A 20,645-nucleotide genomic window follows, 5' to 3' on the forward strand; every position below is an offset into this window, starting at 1 on the left:
ACACTGCTTTACTCTATTTGCTTGGCCTGTGGCCTCTGGAACAGCTTCTGCTGGGAACCCCATCACTGGGATGGCCTCAGCATTTCTGCTGTAATTTACTTCTTTTGTTGTTGTTTTAGCATATTTGATATGGACTATTTCAGCAGCCTATTGTCTCCATATTGGAGCCATATTTTCTGCTGCACTCAAGCATTTTTCAGTTTGAGGTACGGCTGGTGCTTGTATCCAGTTTAGTTTATGTTGTTTGGTTGGTTTACTTTTCCATGAATACAAATGATGAGGATAATTTTGAATGCTTTTGCAATCAGAAGCTCCCTTTTGTAAGGTTTTTTTTTTAGAGTTCTTAGAAAATATAATTTAAACAATAGAAGTATGTAAGTATGACTGTGCCAGGACATTTTATGTTAATAAACTTTTAAAATGCTGCTCATTATCTTTATCTTGCCACAAATAAATTAAATGCTTTGCATGTTCCAGGGGTTTATGGAAAACTGTCAAAATTATGACTTGTTTGATAAAATTTATAAACATTTATGCAAGTAAGTCTCACTGTAAATTTTAGATACTTCTTGTACTTTGCTTTTATTTAAAGACTTTGACCATATGTGATTTTTAATCCTGTTACAGTTTTAAAACCTGTTGGTGTGGTCTTCAGACCTTGCTTGCATCCTTGCTTGCATTTAAGTTTCCTGAATATTTTGCAGAAGGGGAGCTTTGTCAGGAGCACCTCTTTGACATAATCAGGCCACTCTTGAGGTTTATTAACATCATCTCCTAGAGGAGAAGTGGCGTGCAAGAAATACTGTTTGTCCACACTGGCAGACACTCTTAACTTTAAAACAGGATTAAGCACTGAAATGAATGAACATGCAAAGACATTTCAAAGGCTGCAGCCCACTCAGAACTGAGGAATGAACTGCAAACTCCCAGCTGCTCTCCTGCAGGAAAGTGCCATGTCTTCATCACAATTCTATGAGTTACTACTGAGCTTCTCAATTGCTGTGTGCCTATGCACCACGATAGTAAAACACTTTCCCAAATTATAGGTCTTTCTGCAAGAATTTTTAGGGCTGAAGCTTATCAGCCTCCAACTACAGCAAATGTGTTCACCCTGACCTTTGTTTTGATGGTGTAAGTTACTGGATGGAGAGTTCCTTATCTTTTGCAAGTTGTTAATAACAATAGAAATGTGTAAGCTTGATCAGATATGCAAACCACCTTCACTACCTTGTAAATGCATAGTTCTTTAGCAAGCCAGAACTGGAAGCAGCAACTTGTGCCAATCTACAGAGCCTTCAAGACAGTGTATATCTGGGTCATAATTTCTTCTTTATGCTAAGAGTTTCATAAACACAAAGAAACTGTATTAGAATAATGTATAACAAAATAGAAGTAGTAAAAGCAGGGGCACCTGCAGTGTTGATGTACATGCAGCATGTTTATTGCATGCTTTCTTGCATGATAGGGATGCTCTAGAAGAATCTATGCCCAAGACCTAGAAAAGCAACTTCCTAAAAGAAAAAAAAAAAAGAAAATACATGCTAATTCTAATGACTCATGGCTGCCTTCTGCCACTTCTGGAAGAATTCCCTAGCTCATGAAGAATGGGCCTCCTAGCGATTTTGACTTGCAAAAAAAAATCATGAAGAGAAATGTGAATGTGATCACTGCCTTCTTCACTGTTGCTGTTGTTAACCATAAAGCTTTGTTTTTCTTTTAGGGTGGGTGCTGGGTGACCATGACATTCTTTTATGGCTGACCACTGGGAAAGCATCCCTGGAGAAGGAGCTGAGCTCTGCACAAAGTGGTAATTGTGAACAGCTACTGCTCCATCAGCTGGAAGAGCCAAGGCCGACCACTAAATAGAACTAATGAACGTATCCTTTCAATAACAGCTGATACCATGCAATGCTTATACAAAAGAGGTAAGTGGTCTGATGACATGACTTCTGTTTTAACTGCTGCCATAGCACAAAATCTCTGTATGTGTCTGATAGCAGGACAGTGTTTTTCAGTGTGACCCTCTGATTTTGCTAAAATGACCGCAGCTTTGAATGTTGCTTGGAAAAATAGATATCTCTTTAAACAGGGATACAAAAGAGAGAAAAATAATCAACCCACCTTGAAACTTAACACAACATTACACTGAAAAAGGATGCTGATCCCTGATAAGGCAGGCTTGGCAGAATGGGTAAAGGAGAGATAAAAAGCCAAGACAAACCTGTAGCACTGAGCGGGTGAAACTGAGGTGGGGGAGGATTAAGATGGCATATTTCCCTTCCAGGCTGGGTTTTACTTCATGAGAGATTTAAATGAGTGATCTTCCCCTGTGATATGTCATCATTATCAATATCAAGGAAGCAACAAAGGTTGCTGCTAAGGATGAGCGTCTCTCTCATCTCCCCTCTTCCCCGATGACAGAGGAGATAGGGAACCAGGGAGACTCGGAGGCAGCACCAGTCCTCAGCAGGCTCTTCCACTGGACAGCAATAGGCAGTGAGGTGTGGAGTAGCCATGGTACAGGGAGACCTAAAGTCCCTTTTCAGCAGGTGCTCCAAGCAAGGAAGACGAACAAATTCCTCTCCTCAGCACTGCTGCCGCAACAGAAGATGCACAGATGGAGTGAGCTTACCCCATGGACAATGTTTTCATGCTGCACATGTTCAGAGGTAAGTTTCAGGCCTAATCAGTGTGTGGAAGGTGCTTTAGTCATGATGACAATGGTTTCTTTCCATGGAAAATCATGTCACAAATCTGGACATATTGCTTTGTGACTGCTCTGCTTTAGTATGATTTTGTGAAGTATTTGTCTTAAGTGAATGAATTATGGCAGGGATTGAGTGTGATGCTCAGTTGTTGTCACCTCCTGTCTTCATTTTGTAAAGAACTTTCCTCTTTGCATTTTCCAGACTATTTTAGCATGTTCCCTGCTGTTACTTGGACGCCTGGATTGTTATTTGATGCCCTCATTGTGATTTGTGTGTTTCTCACACCGGGAGATGTTAATATTTAATGAATTTTAGACCAGCATAAAGAGAAGATTCGATGCATTTGATAATATAAGTACTCTCCTGTGGTAGTTGTCACTTAAGAAATTATCAGGGTAGATTTATTTTTCCTATGGCTGTTGCTTTAGAAAGGCTGTGGCTGCACTGTAATTAGAAAAGGGAAATGTAACCACTGATTACAGATAGAGAAGAAAGAAAAGGCCAGTTTACCAGAAGATTCAGTACATCTTTCCAATGGAAAAAACATCTGGATGTGTGAAAATCTGTTCTGGAGTAGTGCATAATAATATGTACCTCTACAGGCTTATCTTTGTTTAAAATGCATGGAAATGTAAAAATTATATTTCTCAGAAAAAAAAAATATTTCCAGGTGACATGCATTGTACTTATATACTGAGTTTATAATGTATTCTGCACAGCGTGGAGAAAGTTTTGGACCTCACTTGTATATATAAAACCCTGATAATGGCATCTAGATTATTCTGTGTTCCTATGCAGCTTCAACCTGTACAGATTGAGGTTGGAAGAAAAAAGTAGCTTTTCCTTCCTCAGGGAGAGAGATTTTGATAGTGATGTCCAGAAGGTGATCAGTATCAGTTTTCTGCAGTCCCTCCCATAGGTGCAATTTCAGCTGTTTTAGGACTTTTGCTTTCTACCCTAAAGGTAGGTGACAAGTTGTGTTGAAAGTGAGGTGTACGTATCTTGCTTTTTAGAGCAAAGGTGTAGACTTTCAGAGGTCTCGACTTTTGGGTTTTACTCTCAAAATGAACTTGCAAATCAAATTGTCTTGCATCTTGCTGGAAAGTAAAATGTATTTGAAGCTGTCCTGTATACACCAGCCTGTCATGCACCTGATTTTCCACTATTTGTAAGCATTTTGGAAATCACAGCTCACATGCAGCCCGCAAAGAAATAAAATCAGAACGTGCAGAAATATGAAAGCATTTTTCAGCTTGTTGTCAGAGCAGTAAATTTCAGACAGTGTTCATTTCCCCACGTGAAACATCTCAGTTTGAAAGAAATCGATTTGTAAAGCAGGCTGGGGAAGATCTGTCACAGAAGAGTCTCCTGCCACACGCCCCGAGTGTCATCCCGTCCATACCCCGCGCCTACTTGTGAGCGCAAACACTGGGTGTCTGTCGGGGATGTCTGTCGCTAACATTGCCCGTGTTTACACCTGGGACAGCAAAGCGTGGACCTGCAAGTGGCAAGTGTTAAGGAGGAGCTGCAAAGGTTTCACCGGGGAGCGACGGGCCGAGGGACGCGCTCGGCGGGCCGGGCTCGGGGAGGGACAGCGCGGCCCGGGAGCTGCCCCCGGCTGCTCCCCAGCGCCTCGGCCGAGCCCTCACCGTGCCGAGCTCCGGGCGCCCCGAGGGGGACAGGCAGCCCCGGAGCCGGGCGGGGACGGCCGGGGAGCCCCTTCGGAGAGCGGCCGGCTCCGGGGAGCGGCGGCGGGAGAGGGAGGCGAGGGAGATCGGCGGCCCCGGCCGGGCGGGCAGCCGGGGAGCGAAGCCACTCCGCGGAGCTCCCGGCGGACAGCCTCCGACCCCTCGCTCCCTCCCTCCCTTCCTTCCTTCCTTCCTCCCTTCTTTCCCTCCTTCCCTCTCGCCGCTCGCTGGCGGCTGGCAAAACCTGCCCGCAGCACCAAGGGCGCTGACACCAGCCGGGGACGAGCCCGCCGGAGGCAGCCGGAGCCGCCGCGCTCTGCCCAGGTACCCCGGCCCTGTCCGAGGATCCGCGTTTCCTCCCCTGCTACTCCTCTTCTACCTTTTCCTCCTCTTCTTCTTTCCTCCTCTTCTCCTCGATCCTCTCTCTCCCTTTCCCCCGCCCCTCCCGCAGAGCGGCCGCGGGCGCAGCCCCCCGACGCCGCTGCCGGGCCGGGAGGTGCTCGGCGGGGCCGGGGAGGGAGTGGCCGGGCATCTCCCGGCAGGGAAACGGGGTCTGGGGCTGGCAGCCTGTCTGTGCGTGTGTGCGCCGGGGGGGAGGGAGGCATGGGGGCCGGGGGGTGCCGGAGGAGGGACTATGGGGAGAGGAAGGTATAAGAAGGGATGCGGGCAAGGGAGGGGGGTGATGGAAAGAGGGGGTGCGGGGCCGAGGGGCAGGCGCTGACAGCTGCTTTCCCCGCACCCGCAGTCCCCTCCCCCGGTGCCGCCGTGGGGTGGGACTCCCCGGCGGGCCGCGGTCTCCCGTCCCGCTCCCCACCCCCCCGCCGCTGCCCGGCGCCGGGGGTCGGTGCTGGGCCGGGCGTGCCGGGGGTGGGCGGGCTCCGCCACCCGACGGCGCGTCCCGGACGCTGCCCCGCAGCCGGCGGGTGGGCAGCGGCACCCCCGGGACGATGCCGCCGCTCGGCGGGGGCTGGCCGGCGGCCCCGCGCCTCTCCCCGGCCTCCGCCGCCGTCCTGCTGGGCGTCCTGTGCCTGCCCGGGGCGCCGGCCTCCTCCCTGCTCACAGGTACGGCGGGCGCGGGCGGCGCGGGCCCACCTGCGCCGGGTGGCATTGCGCGGGAAGGGCGGCCCGAGGTGCGCCCGCGTGGGCTGGGGCAGGTGAGCACAGCAACCGTGCCTCTCTCCCCCCCAAAAAAGGTTTTCTTGTTCCTTTTCTTCCCCCGCCCCATTCTCCCTGATTCCCCTCGAGGGTTTTATCTTCCTGAGATCTGGGGCATGGAGCGAAACGCAGAATCAAATTCTAGCGCAGGCGAGGAGCCATTAGACTTTGAGGAGTGAGTCCAGCATGACAGAATACCGACTAATCAGCATTAGGGGTGTAAAGGGTTTCCTAATTTGATTCCGTTTGACAGTCAGCCTGCTAATTTTGACTCATTTGCCAAGTGGTTGCCGTGCGTTAAAAGGATGCTTGGTTTAGGGCTTGTGCTGGTCCAGGTTCTCAGAGTGTAATGGACAGCTTTCTGCTGATTTCAGTGAGCTCTGGATCTATCGTTATAGACGTATCCTGCTTTGCATGGAGTACTCGTTATTCTCCACACGTCATCCGAGAGAAGAAAAACGTCCTTCTTTGCTATAACTGGGGCACAAAGAAAGTCTAGGTTTGTGTGGCAATAAAAGGCCACTCATTCCCTGTTCTCTTTAGAATCTTGCAGAAATGCTGAACTGATTAAATTTGGCAAATTACGGCAGGGTTTAAAATTGAGGGCTAGGAGTGGAGCAAGGGTTAAACATGAGTGTGATGAGGATGGTTTCCAAAACTGTCAGGGTGAAATGAAATATGCTAGTATTTAAAAATTTTTATTTCTATTTCAGGATCGGTTGCAAAATGTGAAAATGAAGGGGAAATTTTGCAGATACCTTTTATCACAGACAACCCTTGTATAATGTGTGTTTGCCTGGTAAGTGTGTATTTCAGCTAGTAAGAACATCCAGACGAGTACTAAATGTAACTGCACAGAGAGGGGAATGTTTCAGATAATCAAATCTTGGGTGACTCTGTTGCCTTTATGTAACACAAGGTTATCTCAGAGCTGAGCTAATTGAAAGTAACCCAATACATGATCTGGCAATCATTTCTTTGACTTTAAAACCTGGACACAAAATTGTACATAACTTTATTTCAGGACATTGTGAAACCATGTTTACCATGTGAATTTGTGGGGAGAACTTTCACAGAGTTGGGGGTGCACCCAGAAGCCTTTGCTTGTAGCTCAGCAAAAAGAAGGAAAGGTAAGGTTTGGAAACGCTGCTGCTTTGAGCTCCCAGCTGGTCCCTGTCACAATCCCAGTGGGTGAGGAGCTCCACAAGGGTGCAAGGTGAAGGCAGCAACGTGACTGTATGTGCTGTAAAAGCATGATAGGGAAAGGACAAGTGATGCTTTCGTCAGAGTGCTCTGCCTGCTGTGCTGGGAGTGCAGTGGTTAATGGTGTTGTTAGCTGATGCACATTTTGGGGAGAAACATTCTGCTTCCTTGTCGTTCTGTTTCAAAGTTAAGCATTTTTGGGAGCAGTTCAGTTGGACAAGCCAAGGCCTAGGAGTTATTGTAAAACAGTCATTCTAAATAAAACTTCCTATGATATTTTTAAATAAAAGCCATAAACCTTAATTTACTGTTGAATGCAAAGAAAAGTATAGGCTAGAAAGCCTTATGTTTTACATTTTGGAATTTACAGAGTAGCTGAATGTACAGAACGTGTTCTACTTTAGGACTGAAATATCAACATACCCTCTCCCCTAATATTATTGATATTATTTTTGTAAGTCTATAAAAGATGTAAAGAATTGTTTCAGACTGCCTTTTAGAAGGCAATTTTGGCAACTCTAGGATCAAGAGCATCTTGAACCCCTCGAGGTTGATATCTATCACTGCACTGAGTTCAGTAGATTTTAGTGAGATCGTTGATAACTTTATAGGTAATATTGATAAAGAATACCTTATTGATTTCTTCTGAGCATAGTCAGATGGGAAAAAGAGGAGCATGGGATGTGGCAAGTAAAAAAATCAAAGGGAAAACAAAAAGAGAGATGAAGCTGTGTTTTATCATGGATCACCTTCCCAAATATGTCTGCCACCACTTTTGCTAATGGAAGCTGGTGTTAACCAGTGAGGAAGCAATTTATCTGTGAAAGAGCAGAAGTTCAGTCTTGGGCATCAGGGCAATAATGCATGAGGGTAAAACACTTGTATTTATAGATCTCTCTAGACCTTGGCTTTATTAAATCAATGAGCACCCTTTTAGTGTGTGAGCATGAAGAACTGCAAAAAGCATTGGATGTAAGAACTCTAAATCCCTGTGGTTTGCAGGGCTTACTTTAGTGAAATGGCAGCTGAGGGCATTTGGCTCCTTTCTGTGCCAGGAGAACACTATGTTTTATTAAGCACACAGATGCCTAGTGAGTTACTGCAGTTACCTGCCCTGGCTGCACTCGGTTTTATTTCTGCCAAAGGATAAATGCAATCTCTGTTTCTTGAGTTGGAAGCTGGGAGACTTGGTAGAGGAGATGGAAACCAGTCTGGAGATACTGGCTTTAGTGCTGTGCGACATCCAAAGCATTGACTTATTGGACTGCCCCTTGCTGAAATCTTTGTTTAGGCCTGCCACTAGGGAAAAGATCAATTTTAAGAGGTCTAGGGAAAGAGGAAACAAAAGAAAAAATGGGGTGATTTGTGACCAGGAGGGAATAGAAAACCAGATTGCCTTACATTCAACTAGAAATATTGATTGTTTAATAACAATTCAGTGAGGAACTTTTTCTGGAAGAGTGATCATTCTCTTCAAGGGCAAACCTGATGGAAAGTCATACTGTAAGAGGTGAGCAGTTAAAAAGGGAGCTTGATAAGCTGTTACAGAAAGGAAGCAATTGCTGTTTAGGAGATGACAGAAAATTCAGCAGAGGGCACCTATATTAAAAACACTGGTAAAGAGAGTCACTGGAATTGCAGGTTGGATTATGGCATGTCTTCCTTAGTGGTGATGCATTTCCATGACCACAGGCAGCCATAAAGAACAACACAAGCTACAGAAATCTGAACAGCTCTGGGATGAAGAGGAATATCTAAATAACTCTGGGTGCCCCATCCCTGTCAGTGTCCAAGGCCGGGGATGGGGATCCTGAACAACCTGATCTAATGGGTGACATCCCTGTCCATGTGAGGGGTTTGGAACTAAGTGATCTTTGGCGTCCCTCTAATCCAATCCATTCTATGATTCTATTAACCTCCTTCCAGGGCTTTGCCCATCTCACAGATTAGAGGACACAGAACTGAAATGCAGGATCTGTATCATCAAGTGTTTGACAGAGCTTTGCAGACTGTCCTGTGGAGCATGCAGATGCATCCTAGTAAGAGAGAACGAGAGGCAGCACAAGCAAAATGATCTCTGGCTTTCTCTTAATAGGCTAAATCATTTTGGAGGGTAAAGCAACAGGTAGTGCTCTAGGAGCAAATGTGGTAAACATTGGAAGCTCATGGATAATGAGTAAGTTGCAATAATGAAATGAAGACTGCAAAGAGCAATTACAAAATCAATTCCTTTTACACCACTGGAAAGTCTTGGCAGGAAGACCAAAACCAAAAGTTTTCTTTTCTCATTGATTAGCAGAGACAGGGTGGACTGATTTTCATGGTAGGAACGTGAGCAGAAGCAAAGCAGATAGAGCCCAGACTGCTGTCTGTGGACACCTCTTTGGTAGAAGCTTGTTTTAGAATTTTATTGTTAACACAAACTCCTGAATCTTGAATACAAGAGGGACGTTGGTGGGGATGTTCTAGAGATAGCCAAGTTTAGCTACCAAACCAGATTTGCTCATTCTTGAGCACTTGCTCTAACATGTGAAAAGAGAAGTTGAGGTGATAGAGAAGTTCACATTGAAAGTCATTGCTGGAGGTTTCATATATGGTGTGTGGTAAGCCATTCACTTCTGAGCTGTACCTAATGCTTTCTAATAGAAAAGGCACTGCACCCACAGTGAGATAGTTCTGCTTTGGATATCCCTGCTTGTCAAAATGGAATGTGTTGGAGTGCATGGAGCAGCTCTGATGCTGTTAATATAAGGCCTTTAATATAAGGAAACAGGTAAGACTAAGGGTGTGTAGGGGTGTGTGTACATAAACACTGTAATGATCTGCATGCAAAAACTACCAGCTGAATAAGCCTCTATGGGTAAAATCTCGAGTTCCCACATTCATAATTTATGTCTCTACTAAATGGTCTTAATAATGCCATAAAAATGGTAATTTTTGATACCCTAAGACAGTGGTTTCAATGTGAACTTTTACAATTACCATACTTTAGCAATGGCATAAGCATGAGTGAATTTGATCTCCAAAGAACTTGTCATGATTGCAGCTGACTGCAACAAATGGCCATTTTGTTTTTGTCCTTTTAGAGAAAAACATAAAAGAACAGAATGTGGTTTATCCACAAGGAATTTCTTGTAGGACTGATGAAAGCTCAGGTCTCCTAACTCCTGGTCTAATGGTTTGACTACCAAGACATTGCTTTTTACTTTATGCACTTCCACTTTACAAGTGGATGTGGGTGACACAGTCACAATCTGAACATGCTAATTTTCTGTCATGTCTCTCTGGCAACAGGCAGGCTGCACAGATGCCAGGTTTTTGGTGTGTCTGTTTTCCTGAGCTTCTTCTGAGGCATTGATGGACAAAAGACAAATTAAGGCTGTCTTCATGATCCAGAGGTTTGGGGAAGCATGCTTTATAACTTGCTGTTGCTGTCTGCAAAATGCTGTTAGAGCCAGAGTTCTCTGGTGCTCTGCTCACTTCTCTGAATGTCTTGGGGCTCTGCATCTCCTCGGAGATGCACTGCCTCTGGAAATAAAACATCCAGCCTTGTTTTCCATTGGATTTGAGATACTGGAAAAGGGCAAAGAAGGCTGAAGGCAACTGAAAGTACCTGTTTTTAAATGCTTTCACCTTATATGCTGTTAAACACTGACCCTGGGGAAAGTACTTAGAGCTGATGGGTAAAACAGATACACAGAAGTTGCACTGGAAAATTGTTTTTCTGATTGTGCCATGGCTGAGCATCCCATTGCAGCTGTGTTTATAGCTAAAGACTTTCCTGATGAAAGGATGGGAATTGCTCTCAGCTGCACCAAGTTGGGTATCAGATAAAGGTAAACACTGAAAGGAAATGCTGGATGTGATGGCCAGTAAGTTAACCAACCTTATGAAGAAATGTTGTCCAAAAAAGGGAAACTATTATTTCATATAATGGTGTGGCCCCTGACAGAACAAAAAACATTGGAGAACATATGATTGTGACATTATGTCATGCTTAATGGTCAACAGTAAAAATGTCTTAAGTCTTTTTGGCTTCTGAAAATCAAAGTAGTGAAACTGTGGTTATGAAGATGAGTGAAAAAATTTTGTGTTTTAGGGAACTAGTCTGAATTGGTAATGATGTTTATAGGTAAAAATACATAATCTTGATGGTATTCACAATGGAGTTATATTGATTCACTTTGAGAAATCGATTCCAGTTATTAAATGCTTTAAGACTGCAAATGATTATAGCTACACTACCTAATGCAAAAATTATCTTCTAAAATTATCCTCCCACATCTGTGGAAAAATGATTTTTTTTTTAAATCCATAGGAACACTTTGCACATTTTGTTCAGTTTGAGAAGCCCAAACATGTTGTGTATGACATTTTCAGATCTTTCTCTGTTATATGTGTAAGTTTTGGGCTGAAGGTAGTGGAGGCATAAGTAAACTTCTGTTAGCAGAACCAAACAAGGCTTCATAAATATAAAAGCCTAGCACATTTTGGTAAGTTTGGGACTTTTTGTATATTGAGGATTTTGAAATGTTAGGGGGAAAATGCTATTAACAGACTATTAAGGGAATTTTTGATTAGATTTCTTTTATTTGACTGTCAGCATTTAAAACAGGCATGGAATATTTAAATTCAGATCTGGTACAAGTACGGTAAATGATGAAATTCAGCAGAGTTTTTGTTGGTACAGCTTTTTGGCTGGAAGCTATCTAGCACTCAAAATAGAAGTAGGCTCACAACTGATATTATGGCATTTGCTTTCAAGAAATACGTGCTTCAACATACACGTGGAAAAGACATAAAAATGCTGCAGTCCGTCGGAAATAGGTGAAATGAGAACCTGTGCATAATTATAGGGTGAGAATGTAAAAAGACCACAGAATTAACTTAGCCCCAGTTAAAATTCTGAGTGCTGAGTTTTTTGAAGGCGAGATGAGCTCAACGGTGACAATGATGACAGGTGGTGGTGCCAGCAGTGATGTGGAGAGCCATGTCATTTCATGCTCGTTTGTCATCATCTCCATGGACCCTGAGCACCTCTCTAGAAGCAAGCAGGGATCCAAGAATAATGTATCCATTGGCCAGTGATGTGTATAATCTCAAAATGAACATACCAAAAATGCCAGTTGAAAGGGACAGAGTAGAAGTGAGGAACTGCAAGGAAATAGATAAGTGTACCTCAGCTAATGCTGGCCTTGCCATTGCAAGGGCTTCTGGAATTTTTTTTAAGAGAATGAATGATTTGAGTTTTTGTATGCTTTTTGTGGGGAAAAAAGGTCTTTTATTATCTTTTATTCCCCAAAATAGTTTAGAACAAGTGAGTTGTGTAATTGTAATCTTGACAAACCACATCTAAACCAGAGCCGTTTTCCCCACCTTTTCTCCTCCCCCCGTCCCTCATGCTTGTGCCTCAAACTTACCAATTGCACCTGAGGAGTGGTAATCATATGTCTCAACCTTTTATCACCTAAATCCAGACCAGAAGGAAATAAATGTAAGCCAGAAAGGATAACCAAGTGTTGGAAATCTGAGAAAAGTTTGGAGACAGGAGCTCAGGAACTAGAAATCAGAGCTTTGATTGCCATAAGTTTTACTCAGCATGAAACATCATTCTGTAGTTTAAATTTCCTCTTTTAAATCCAAATGAACAGTGTAGAATTTGACCTTTGCTCATAAAAAATAATGTTAAATTTGTCATTATAAGACCTCGTGTTCTGCCTAGCTTGAACTAGTAAATTGGTGAAACCAAGTGCAAGCAAACCAAAAAACTGAAGAAATAACTTTGATGTTTGTTCCCCCCTGCACGCACACACCTCCAGCCAAAAAGAAGCCCAATCCTGAAAACCATGTCTTCATTGCAGGCTAAAGCAAAACAGCTACTAGATTGCTGGGGTTCTTTACCTATAGCAGAGCTGATATCTGTGGCACAGTACACAAGTTAAAAGCACGTAGCTAGCCTGAGAGCAAGTGTTTGACACATGTTCAGTGAAGATGGCAGTGTTTTAGTACATGAGGATTCAATTGTTGTTGCTTCAAGGTATAATGCGGCCCAGATGACTTTTAGTGGAGTAGTGCATATTAAAAACCAAACAAAAAATCATCAAACAATTCTTTCATACCTATTTTATTTAATTTAATTTCAATAGTTTACATACATCAGCTACAGAGTCTACCAAGACTGCATCTTCTTTCAATTTAAATATTCTTGGTCTTTATTACTGTATAATACAATCAGCTTTCTCTTCACCCACAAAAATAATAAACAGAGAGACAAAAAAGCCTATGATACAGTAGTGTACTGATACTTTTCACCCCCATATTACTCCAAAAGAGAATGCTTTTTTGATCGGTGCATGAAGGGTTCCTGAAACCCAAACATGCTCCAACATGATGAAAGTTTTATTAGGTTTTTTTTTTTTCCAAATACAGATGTATATGCAACCTCTTAAATGAAAAAAACCCAACACCCCCCACCCCAAAAAACAAACCCTGAAAACAAAAAACAGACATAACGCCATGTCTGGTGCAGCAGGGTGTCCCATATGTGCTTTGTCATAGAAATGAAAGAAATGTATGTATGAATATGTATATACATGTATATATGAAGGAGGTCTTGCAAGAGGGAGGTGACTTGGAGCATGACCCAGAGGTGGATTGTGATTACTTTGGTAAAATCTTCTTGAGGATGATTCTAGAAGGTTCACCTGTAGTTGTTCTTAATTCATGCAGAACATCTGTGAAACAAGAGTTTGACCTGCCTGACAAACTGTCTGTGGTAGAGGATGGTTACTCTGGCTTGATCCTTAAAATTTCCATCAGAGTTTTGTGGAATGTTCAAGTCAGTTTAGTTCATGTACAGGTATGCCCACCCTGGTCAAGTAGTACCACATGCAACATCTCATGTGATTCCCCCCTCTGGGGAACGAGCATGGATTGTATAGTATTGTTTGTGTCTGTGCCATCTGTATTGTTTGTTGTGTCTGTGCCATCCGCGGACCTCTTGATGTCCACTTTCTGCACTTCATATCCAAGAGCTGCCTCAGACTGTGGCACATCCCTCACAGGTATGTTGGCCTTCAGAGCACTCTGCTTTGTCGTGACAATTACTTTGGGGATGTGGTACACAGTCATGTGTAACAGCTTATGATGAAGCCTTTCTGCAAATCTGCAGGCTGGAAGAAGCTATTTCATGTTGTTCTCAGACCACATGGGCTAGTGAAGAGTTCACTACTTGCACATTTCTAACATAGGCAGCTGCACTGAGCAAATACACATATGCACACAGTGCTGAACTGATTATAGGTCTTGGCAAAACCCTCCTGGAAGAGAGCTGGTGATATGTCACTGTAAGGATGATGAAGATCCAATCCATCATGTATGAAAATGAGATTCTCTTTGGTGTAATTAAAGGATCAGATCTCTCAAATACAAAAGAATATGTATAAATAATACATGGAAAAGTATGAAGGGCACAAAAATGCCGTAAACTAAATGGAAAAATGTAATATAACTTGCAAATGTCTTTGGAATGCGTCTACAATAAGCGCAAAATGGATCAGTCTAAGTTAAGACACTTTTTTATTGCCAATAAGAAAAACATTATTAAAGAGCTGGTCCAATATCAAAATGGCATTTAAAAAGCATACAGTTACCTGTATATAGTTTTTATTAGCTTTCAAGTTTCTTCCATTGAGTTGTTAATGGTCCTTTTAAGAATTATGGTTCTGTAAGTGAATGGCTCACAGTGTCAGTACTTCTGCTGCTCTGCTTTGTGCTGCTGTATAAAAAAGATATTTTTTCCCCATCAAATATCTGGTTTTATTTCCCCATCATGATTTAATAGAAAATTTTGAGGGAAGAAAAATATTAAAAAACAACCAAAAATCAAATGAAAATGCAACCTCTTTATATTGAGCTTATGGCCAAATAAAAGGCCATTGTGAAAAAAAAAAAACCAATCTTACATAAAAGCTTTTACCTGTATTACTACTATTAACATGGCTATCATACTGGTACATGGCTATCATACTGGTACTGTACCTAATAACTGGTGTGATTACTTCCTTTGAGGCCTCTTGGCCTCTTCATCTTATGCATTAAGCTTCAGGTAAAAAATTCCTAGTCTGACTGTTTGATTGAGCTCTGTGCAGTGTTTTGCACCCACCTGAATCAAGTGCTGGGCTCTGGATCCAAGTACAGCATGGATCTTATCCCTTATCATCCCCAGAAGCTCAGAAGCTGACCTTGTGTGCTGATGCCTGAATTTCATAAACTTTTTATCTGTCTCTTCATTTATTTATTAGACTTTTTCCCTTGATTTTTTTTTCCTCTTTTCCTCATGTCTAGAATCCACTTGTTCTATATAGTCATCCATAATCTGGTGTCAAAGTAGGACTGTGTATCACTACCTTGCTGAGAAAATAACTTGTCTTCATGCATTGTCTATGATTTTCATGCCTTTTACTTGTTGTCCATTCTACACATCAATCTCCTGGCTATAGTTTTCATTTTCATTTTCTGTACTGTTTCCCAGATTTTTCAGAGACGGAAGCATTGTACGTGTGTGCTGGGAAGTGCTATGGCAAAAGGCAGTACTGTGGAACAGCATTAGAGTTGAGATATATTTATTCTTGTGAGTACTAAGGATGGGGATGTGATGAAATGCCACGTAGAAAAAATGATACCAAAGACCTGATGCTTTCCCAGACAAAATGCAGTCCCAGTTTCTTTGAGTCCCTGTTTTAAGTAAACCTTTGCACGAAGCTTCAGTGTTAGAGGTTGAGTGAGGCCATCTCAGAGCTCTGCTGACCTGGTTGCACTGCCTTTTGCTCCAGAGACACTCTGGTTCACCCTGGGCATTGGCAGTCGGTCACCTGGTAGCAATGCAGCCTAAAGCATGTGCAAACCTCAGCAAGCAGTATTGAAACTTCCTGTAAGGCTCGAGAAGTTGAAGAGTGCCATTTCTGCCTCACTGAGAACCAGGCATAGCTCAGCCCTGGGCAGTGTGCTCAGTGTAACCCCAGGCTCCTCTGTTGGCTGCAGGATCAGCTGCCCCTCTCCCCATCAGGCCATGGTATGGCTCAAATCCTCTTTCCTGGCTAAACATCTTGCTTGAGGCATGGCAACAGCACCTTGCACTTCTCCATAACCAGGGGGATGCAAACAAAGATGTTGCATACCCCTGGCCAGGAAAATCAGATTTCTGACAGCTCACAGGTTAGAAATCTATGTGTTTTGGATTATGTTTCCTTGTTTGGGGTTTGGTTTTTTTTCACCTGCTCCTGACATGTTTATGTTCAGTTATACTAAGTGGCTTCAATAGGAAATGAGAGTTTCCCAAGGCTTGGAATCATCAAAGTATGTTCTGTTGGCCAGCTAGACTCATATGTTTGCATTTGTTTTTCTGTTTTGTCTTAGGATTTATTAGTGGATGACAAATAACAGACCTTGGTTGTCCTGAGATTGCCTCCTTGTTCTTTTTTATGTCTGGATGTACAGTTGAGGTACGGTTTCAGAGAGATGGAGAAGAGCTGATAAATGATTGCTCTAGGGCTACATGATGATTATGATCTGATTGTGCCAGTTAGTGAAACATCTCAGGGTTGTGTCACCTAGATACCACTGGGGCAGGAAGGAGCCAGGAGGGTGGCTGGCTTTGAGATAAGGCTGTTAGCTGAAGGATTGCCTGTAAGACACAAAACACTGATAAACCAGAAGGCTCTCCTGCTACAGGGAGGCTGTTGAACATTTGCTTGTTACAGAGAATATTTTTTTCTCTGTATATGACAGTGCACAGATGCTAATTTTCATATGTAGCACTTTACCCTTCTACCCAAACAGTCCTGGGGATAGCTAGCCTGATGATTCAATCTGGAAAATCCTTTTGATTCAAATAAATGAATGAAATTATTTTGGCAGACAAAATGCAAAACATGCAAGTTCTTTAGCCTATAAACCAAGTCTTAGTGCGTGTTTGTAAGTGCAGTGGATAAAAAATGCTGGAAAATTAAAATTGCTGCACCTTAAAACGTTTGGGGTCTGGTAGTGTAAGGAATCTTTTTAACAGATGCATGTTTGTGGCATAATCTCTCCATGATCTATAGACATGGAGCATTTCTGGAGGAAATTGTTGATGTAGACATTAAGATGCAGTAGAATGCACTGATACTGAACCAGAACCTGTTTACCATGAAAATGCAGAAGAAACTGCCATTTGTATGGCTTCTGAGAAAATGCCTGTGTATGTTCAGTTTAACTTGGCAAGGTTTCCAATCATCAAGAAAAAATAATTTGACCCAAAGATCAATCTGAAGCTGAAATTTATAAAATATCTACAACTAGAGGCTATGATAGTAAGAAATTTGAATGGTTTAATGCACTTGTTGTGTGAAGCATAAATATTTGCTGCCTAAAACTTTGTATAATTGTTTCAGTATAAAAGGAGTATCTTTGATATAATTTTTTTTTCTGAAATAATTAAACCAGTCCACATAAAAAGAAACATAAAAAGGTGGAAACCAAAAAAGGGGAAAAGGAAGCAAACCATGTACCAGAAAAGGGAGTTTTGTTGGAAGGCAGCCTTTTGGAGAAATGGGAAGGCAGCTCCAAGCCTGTTCAGTGGGCACAAGGACTGCGGGCAGGAGAGGATGTGGATGCAATGTCACTTCAGGAGAGTTATGCGTGGCTCTGGAACCAGAGGTCTAGAAGGATTTGAAGCGTCTTCTGGAGATTTAATACGACTCCTGTGTGTTTGTAGACAACTTGTGTCTGTGCCACGAGGTACTGTTCCCATTGGAGGATTTAGGTTAACCTGCTGAGTGGTGCTGAGGTTGGGCTGCTGGCCCAGGCTGCCCATGCTTTCTGTCTTCCTCCATTGAGAAGACAGCTCTGGACAGGAATTCCTTACAGCTGTCATGCCGAGCAGAGAGCTGGCAGCAGTTGCTGAGTACAAGGCCTTTCCCTAAGCCCCCCTCTGTTTTGGGGCCAAGCACCTCATGCTGTGCCATTCAGGGTTCACTGCTCTGACCTGGGTGACAAGAGCATCTGCTTCTATATCATAGAGCTTAGTAGTGGGAGGCTGGGGGAGAACAGCAGTTTATTGTATCAAGCAGTATGTGGAGAGCCACTGATGAAGGGATTAGTGATCTCATCTTGGTCAGGATCTCTAGGGTAGAGAAGTACATTTCACTTGCCCGTATAAAACACAGCAGTGTGGACAGGCTGGATGAAACAGTGTTTCTCTTCTAATCCAGACCTGGCTGTGACTTGGCAACAAGGACTTTCTCTAATTGCAGAAGAAGGTACAGTTAATAAAAAATTAAGTTTCCAAGACCTCAAGTGGATATTGTTTTAGTTTTCCTCGGTTCAGCTGCAGGTTCTCTGTTGTACACACTTGAATCTCTCATCATAAAGATCCCCTCTTGTCTTAAAGGCGTGAAACTTTTGGATTTCAGATCATCTTTCTGCCTCCCCTAGCTGTCCAGGTAGAAGGATTGCTGCCTGAGTTCTTGCTCAAAAAGAACAATGCTGTCCCACACAATGAAATCCTGTCTATCTGCCTTCAGAGCACTGTGGACTTTAAGCCAGGCATAATCTGTTTCCTGACATTTGAGTCTCATTAATTGGGTTAACAAGATGCTATCTACACTCCATACTTATGTAAATAGAACCTGCTAGCAAAGATCTTAATGGCACCTGATATATCACACTGCCTTTACATCCATCAAGAGGTACCCCTGCAGGAGTCACTTCCAAAAGCAGGTTGTGTTCTTGGTCCCATGGGTCCCTTTATAAGCTGTAAGAAATGCTGGTGGTCAAGGCCAACTGTTCAGATGTCTTTCAAGTGTCCCACTGGTGACCAAATCTCACTTTGTCAAGATGACAAATGACTTGTGCATACCCTGTTCACCTTCGAGCTTCGCTCTAATGTCAGCTCCATTTACTTGTCAGAATCAGGTATTTTTTTTACTTCCCGCAGTGCAAGTGGAGCAAGGGAAAGGAAGGAGTGAAGGGAACATGGGCTGAGGAAAAAAAAAACCTGCTTGTATGGCTTCTATTCAATGTATCATTATAGCTGAGATTTGCAAGCTTTGGACATACCAGAATCTGTTTGTTTGTACATGTGCAAAACAGAAAGAAGGGAATTTGCTTTTCAGAAGTGAGAACTGTCCCTGCAGGGCTACGATTATGCAAAAACATGTTTTAACCACTGGATTTTTCAAGAAGAAAGTGGTTGTGTAAGATGAGTTTCTTATTTTGGACAGCAAATTTTTTCCAGAGCAGCATTTAAAAACAAGTGTTTAATTAAGAGGGTCTACCCAGAGCATGGGGCATTGTGCATGTGTCTGCACTGAAGAGCTCGACTCAAAGCTCTGAGCTCTCATGGGTGGTTTCATTGACTGCAGTGGTATTGTTATGTGGCTAAGTGATCACTGCTGTGATTGAGAGCTGTTACATCTCACCCAAAAGCAACCATGGCCAGGCCACAAAATATGGTCAAAGTCAGCTCAAGGACTGTGAAAGTGACATTGACAGCTTTGGCTTTTAGTTTCTTCTCAATGACTTCCATATCGCTTTTGCTTAGTCCACAAGTCAAAATATGCTTTTTCTCCTATTAGCTACAGTGTTGAAGTTTTGAAAGTCACAATCTTACTGAATTTGGCAGTATGATTAATCACAACAAAGGAAAGCTTATTCTACCTTTCTTCTTTGCATCTGATGGAGGCAAAGAAGTTTCAGTAGATAGGAAGTAGAAACACCCAGAAGTGAGATGTGTGAAATTAAACATCACAGTGTCATAAGCTTTTCTGACTAATTCTCCCAAGACCTTAAGCCTTCCTTTGCTGGCAGCAGCTGGATGAGGACATCTTGAGGGTGATGCCTGCCGTGGGTTGCCCATGACCCAGGATTACCACAGCCCCTACAAGATTTTATTGCAGCCAAGCAGCAGTTGCAGCAAAAACGAGTGTGGCTTTGTGAGTTGAAGGCAGCATTAAAAGACCCTGAAAGCTTTTGCCTCCTCTGGGGGGTCCTGCCTGCAATGTTCCTTTTCCTTGTCTCTTCACGCTCTTCTCTGTGCTGACTGACAAGTTGAAGGCTGTGCCTTCTCTCTGCAGACTCTGCTGTGAATAACCTTTTTTTATTTTCTAAAACCACTGCGTAGCACGGGCAAGATCACGTAAGGAAACAAATTCAGGGTCAGTTCTCAGTTTCCTTGCAAGTTCATTAAAACAGCAGTGTCTGGAGGCCTTTTGCCTAAATAATTTCATAATAGAAAACAGACTCTCGTTGCTTCTTTCTTTTGGGCTACTATTTTTATTTGGTTGTTGTTCCTCAAGCGTTTTGGTCCTATTTCAAAACTTGTTCAATTAAATGAAGAGACTGTTTTTTTGGTGCTTTCCGGTTTAAAAGCTGTACAGCAGAAACTTCTAGGAGTCCTCTGGATTATGGAGCTACAACTGACAGGGATTTTCTTCTCAAAATAACATTGGAAAACCCCAAAGTATAGCTTAAACATTTGAAAGAAAATAAAAAACCCCTCCCCTTTCTCTCCCCCAGCTGAGATCTCCTGTCGCTGCTTCTGGCATGCATCACATCTTTGAGGATACAGTATCATGAGAAAACTGTCACTTGGTGATGTATTAGGGTAATATATCATGAGAGCATCGTTTCTTTAGAGGATATGAGCAGTAAAAGACATGATTCTGGCCAGACAGAGCAGCAGGGGACCCTGCTCTTTTTCTTTCCTTTTCTTTAATCTAGCCCTGTTTTTGTGTTGTACAGGAGTGAGTTTCTTCATGGGATATGACTTGTTGCAGAGTAAGTTAGGAGGCCCATTGGGCTTTTTAAAGTCTTTAAGAAGTACATGGCCTCAAGGGCTGCTTTGTTCAAA

General features: G+C 42.9%; 1 protein-coding gene across 5 annotated transcripts in view; it reads left to right on the forward strand.

The window, feature by feature from the left end:
- Nucleotides 1-4,580: 4,580 nt before the first annotated feature.
- The window catches only part of BMPER (BMP binding endothelial regulator), a 147,958-nt gene continuing 131,893 nt past the window's right edge, over nt 4,581-20,645 (forward strand). The window contains exons 1-2 of one of the 5 annotated variants that reach the window (XM_077178303.1): nt 4,581-4,720; nt 6,265-6,350. In XM_077178303.1, the coding sequence (XP_077034418.1) occupies nt 6,336-6,350 (15 nt within the window). In that variant the 5' untranslated portion in view covers nt 4,581-4,720; nt 6,265-6,335. Of the gene's footprint in view, nt 4,721-4,850; nt 4,970-5,197; nt 5,459-5,827; nt 6,051-6,264; nt 6,351-20,645 lie in introns of those variants that run through there. The other 4 variants (XM_077178318.1, XM_054629502.2, XM_077178313.1 and 1 more) reach the window with 4 other exon arrangements.

This window comes from Agelaius phoeniceus, chromosome 1 (assembly GCF_051311805.1).
Source record: "Agelaius phoeniceus isolate bAgePho1 chromosome 1, bAgePho1.hap1, whole genome shotgun sequence".
NCBI lineage: Eukaryota > Metazoa > Chordata > Aves > Passeriformes > Icteridae > Agelaius > Agelaius phoeniceus.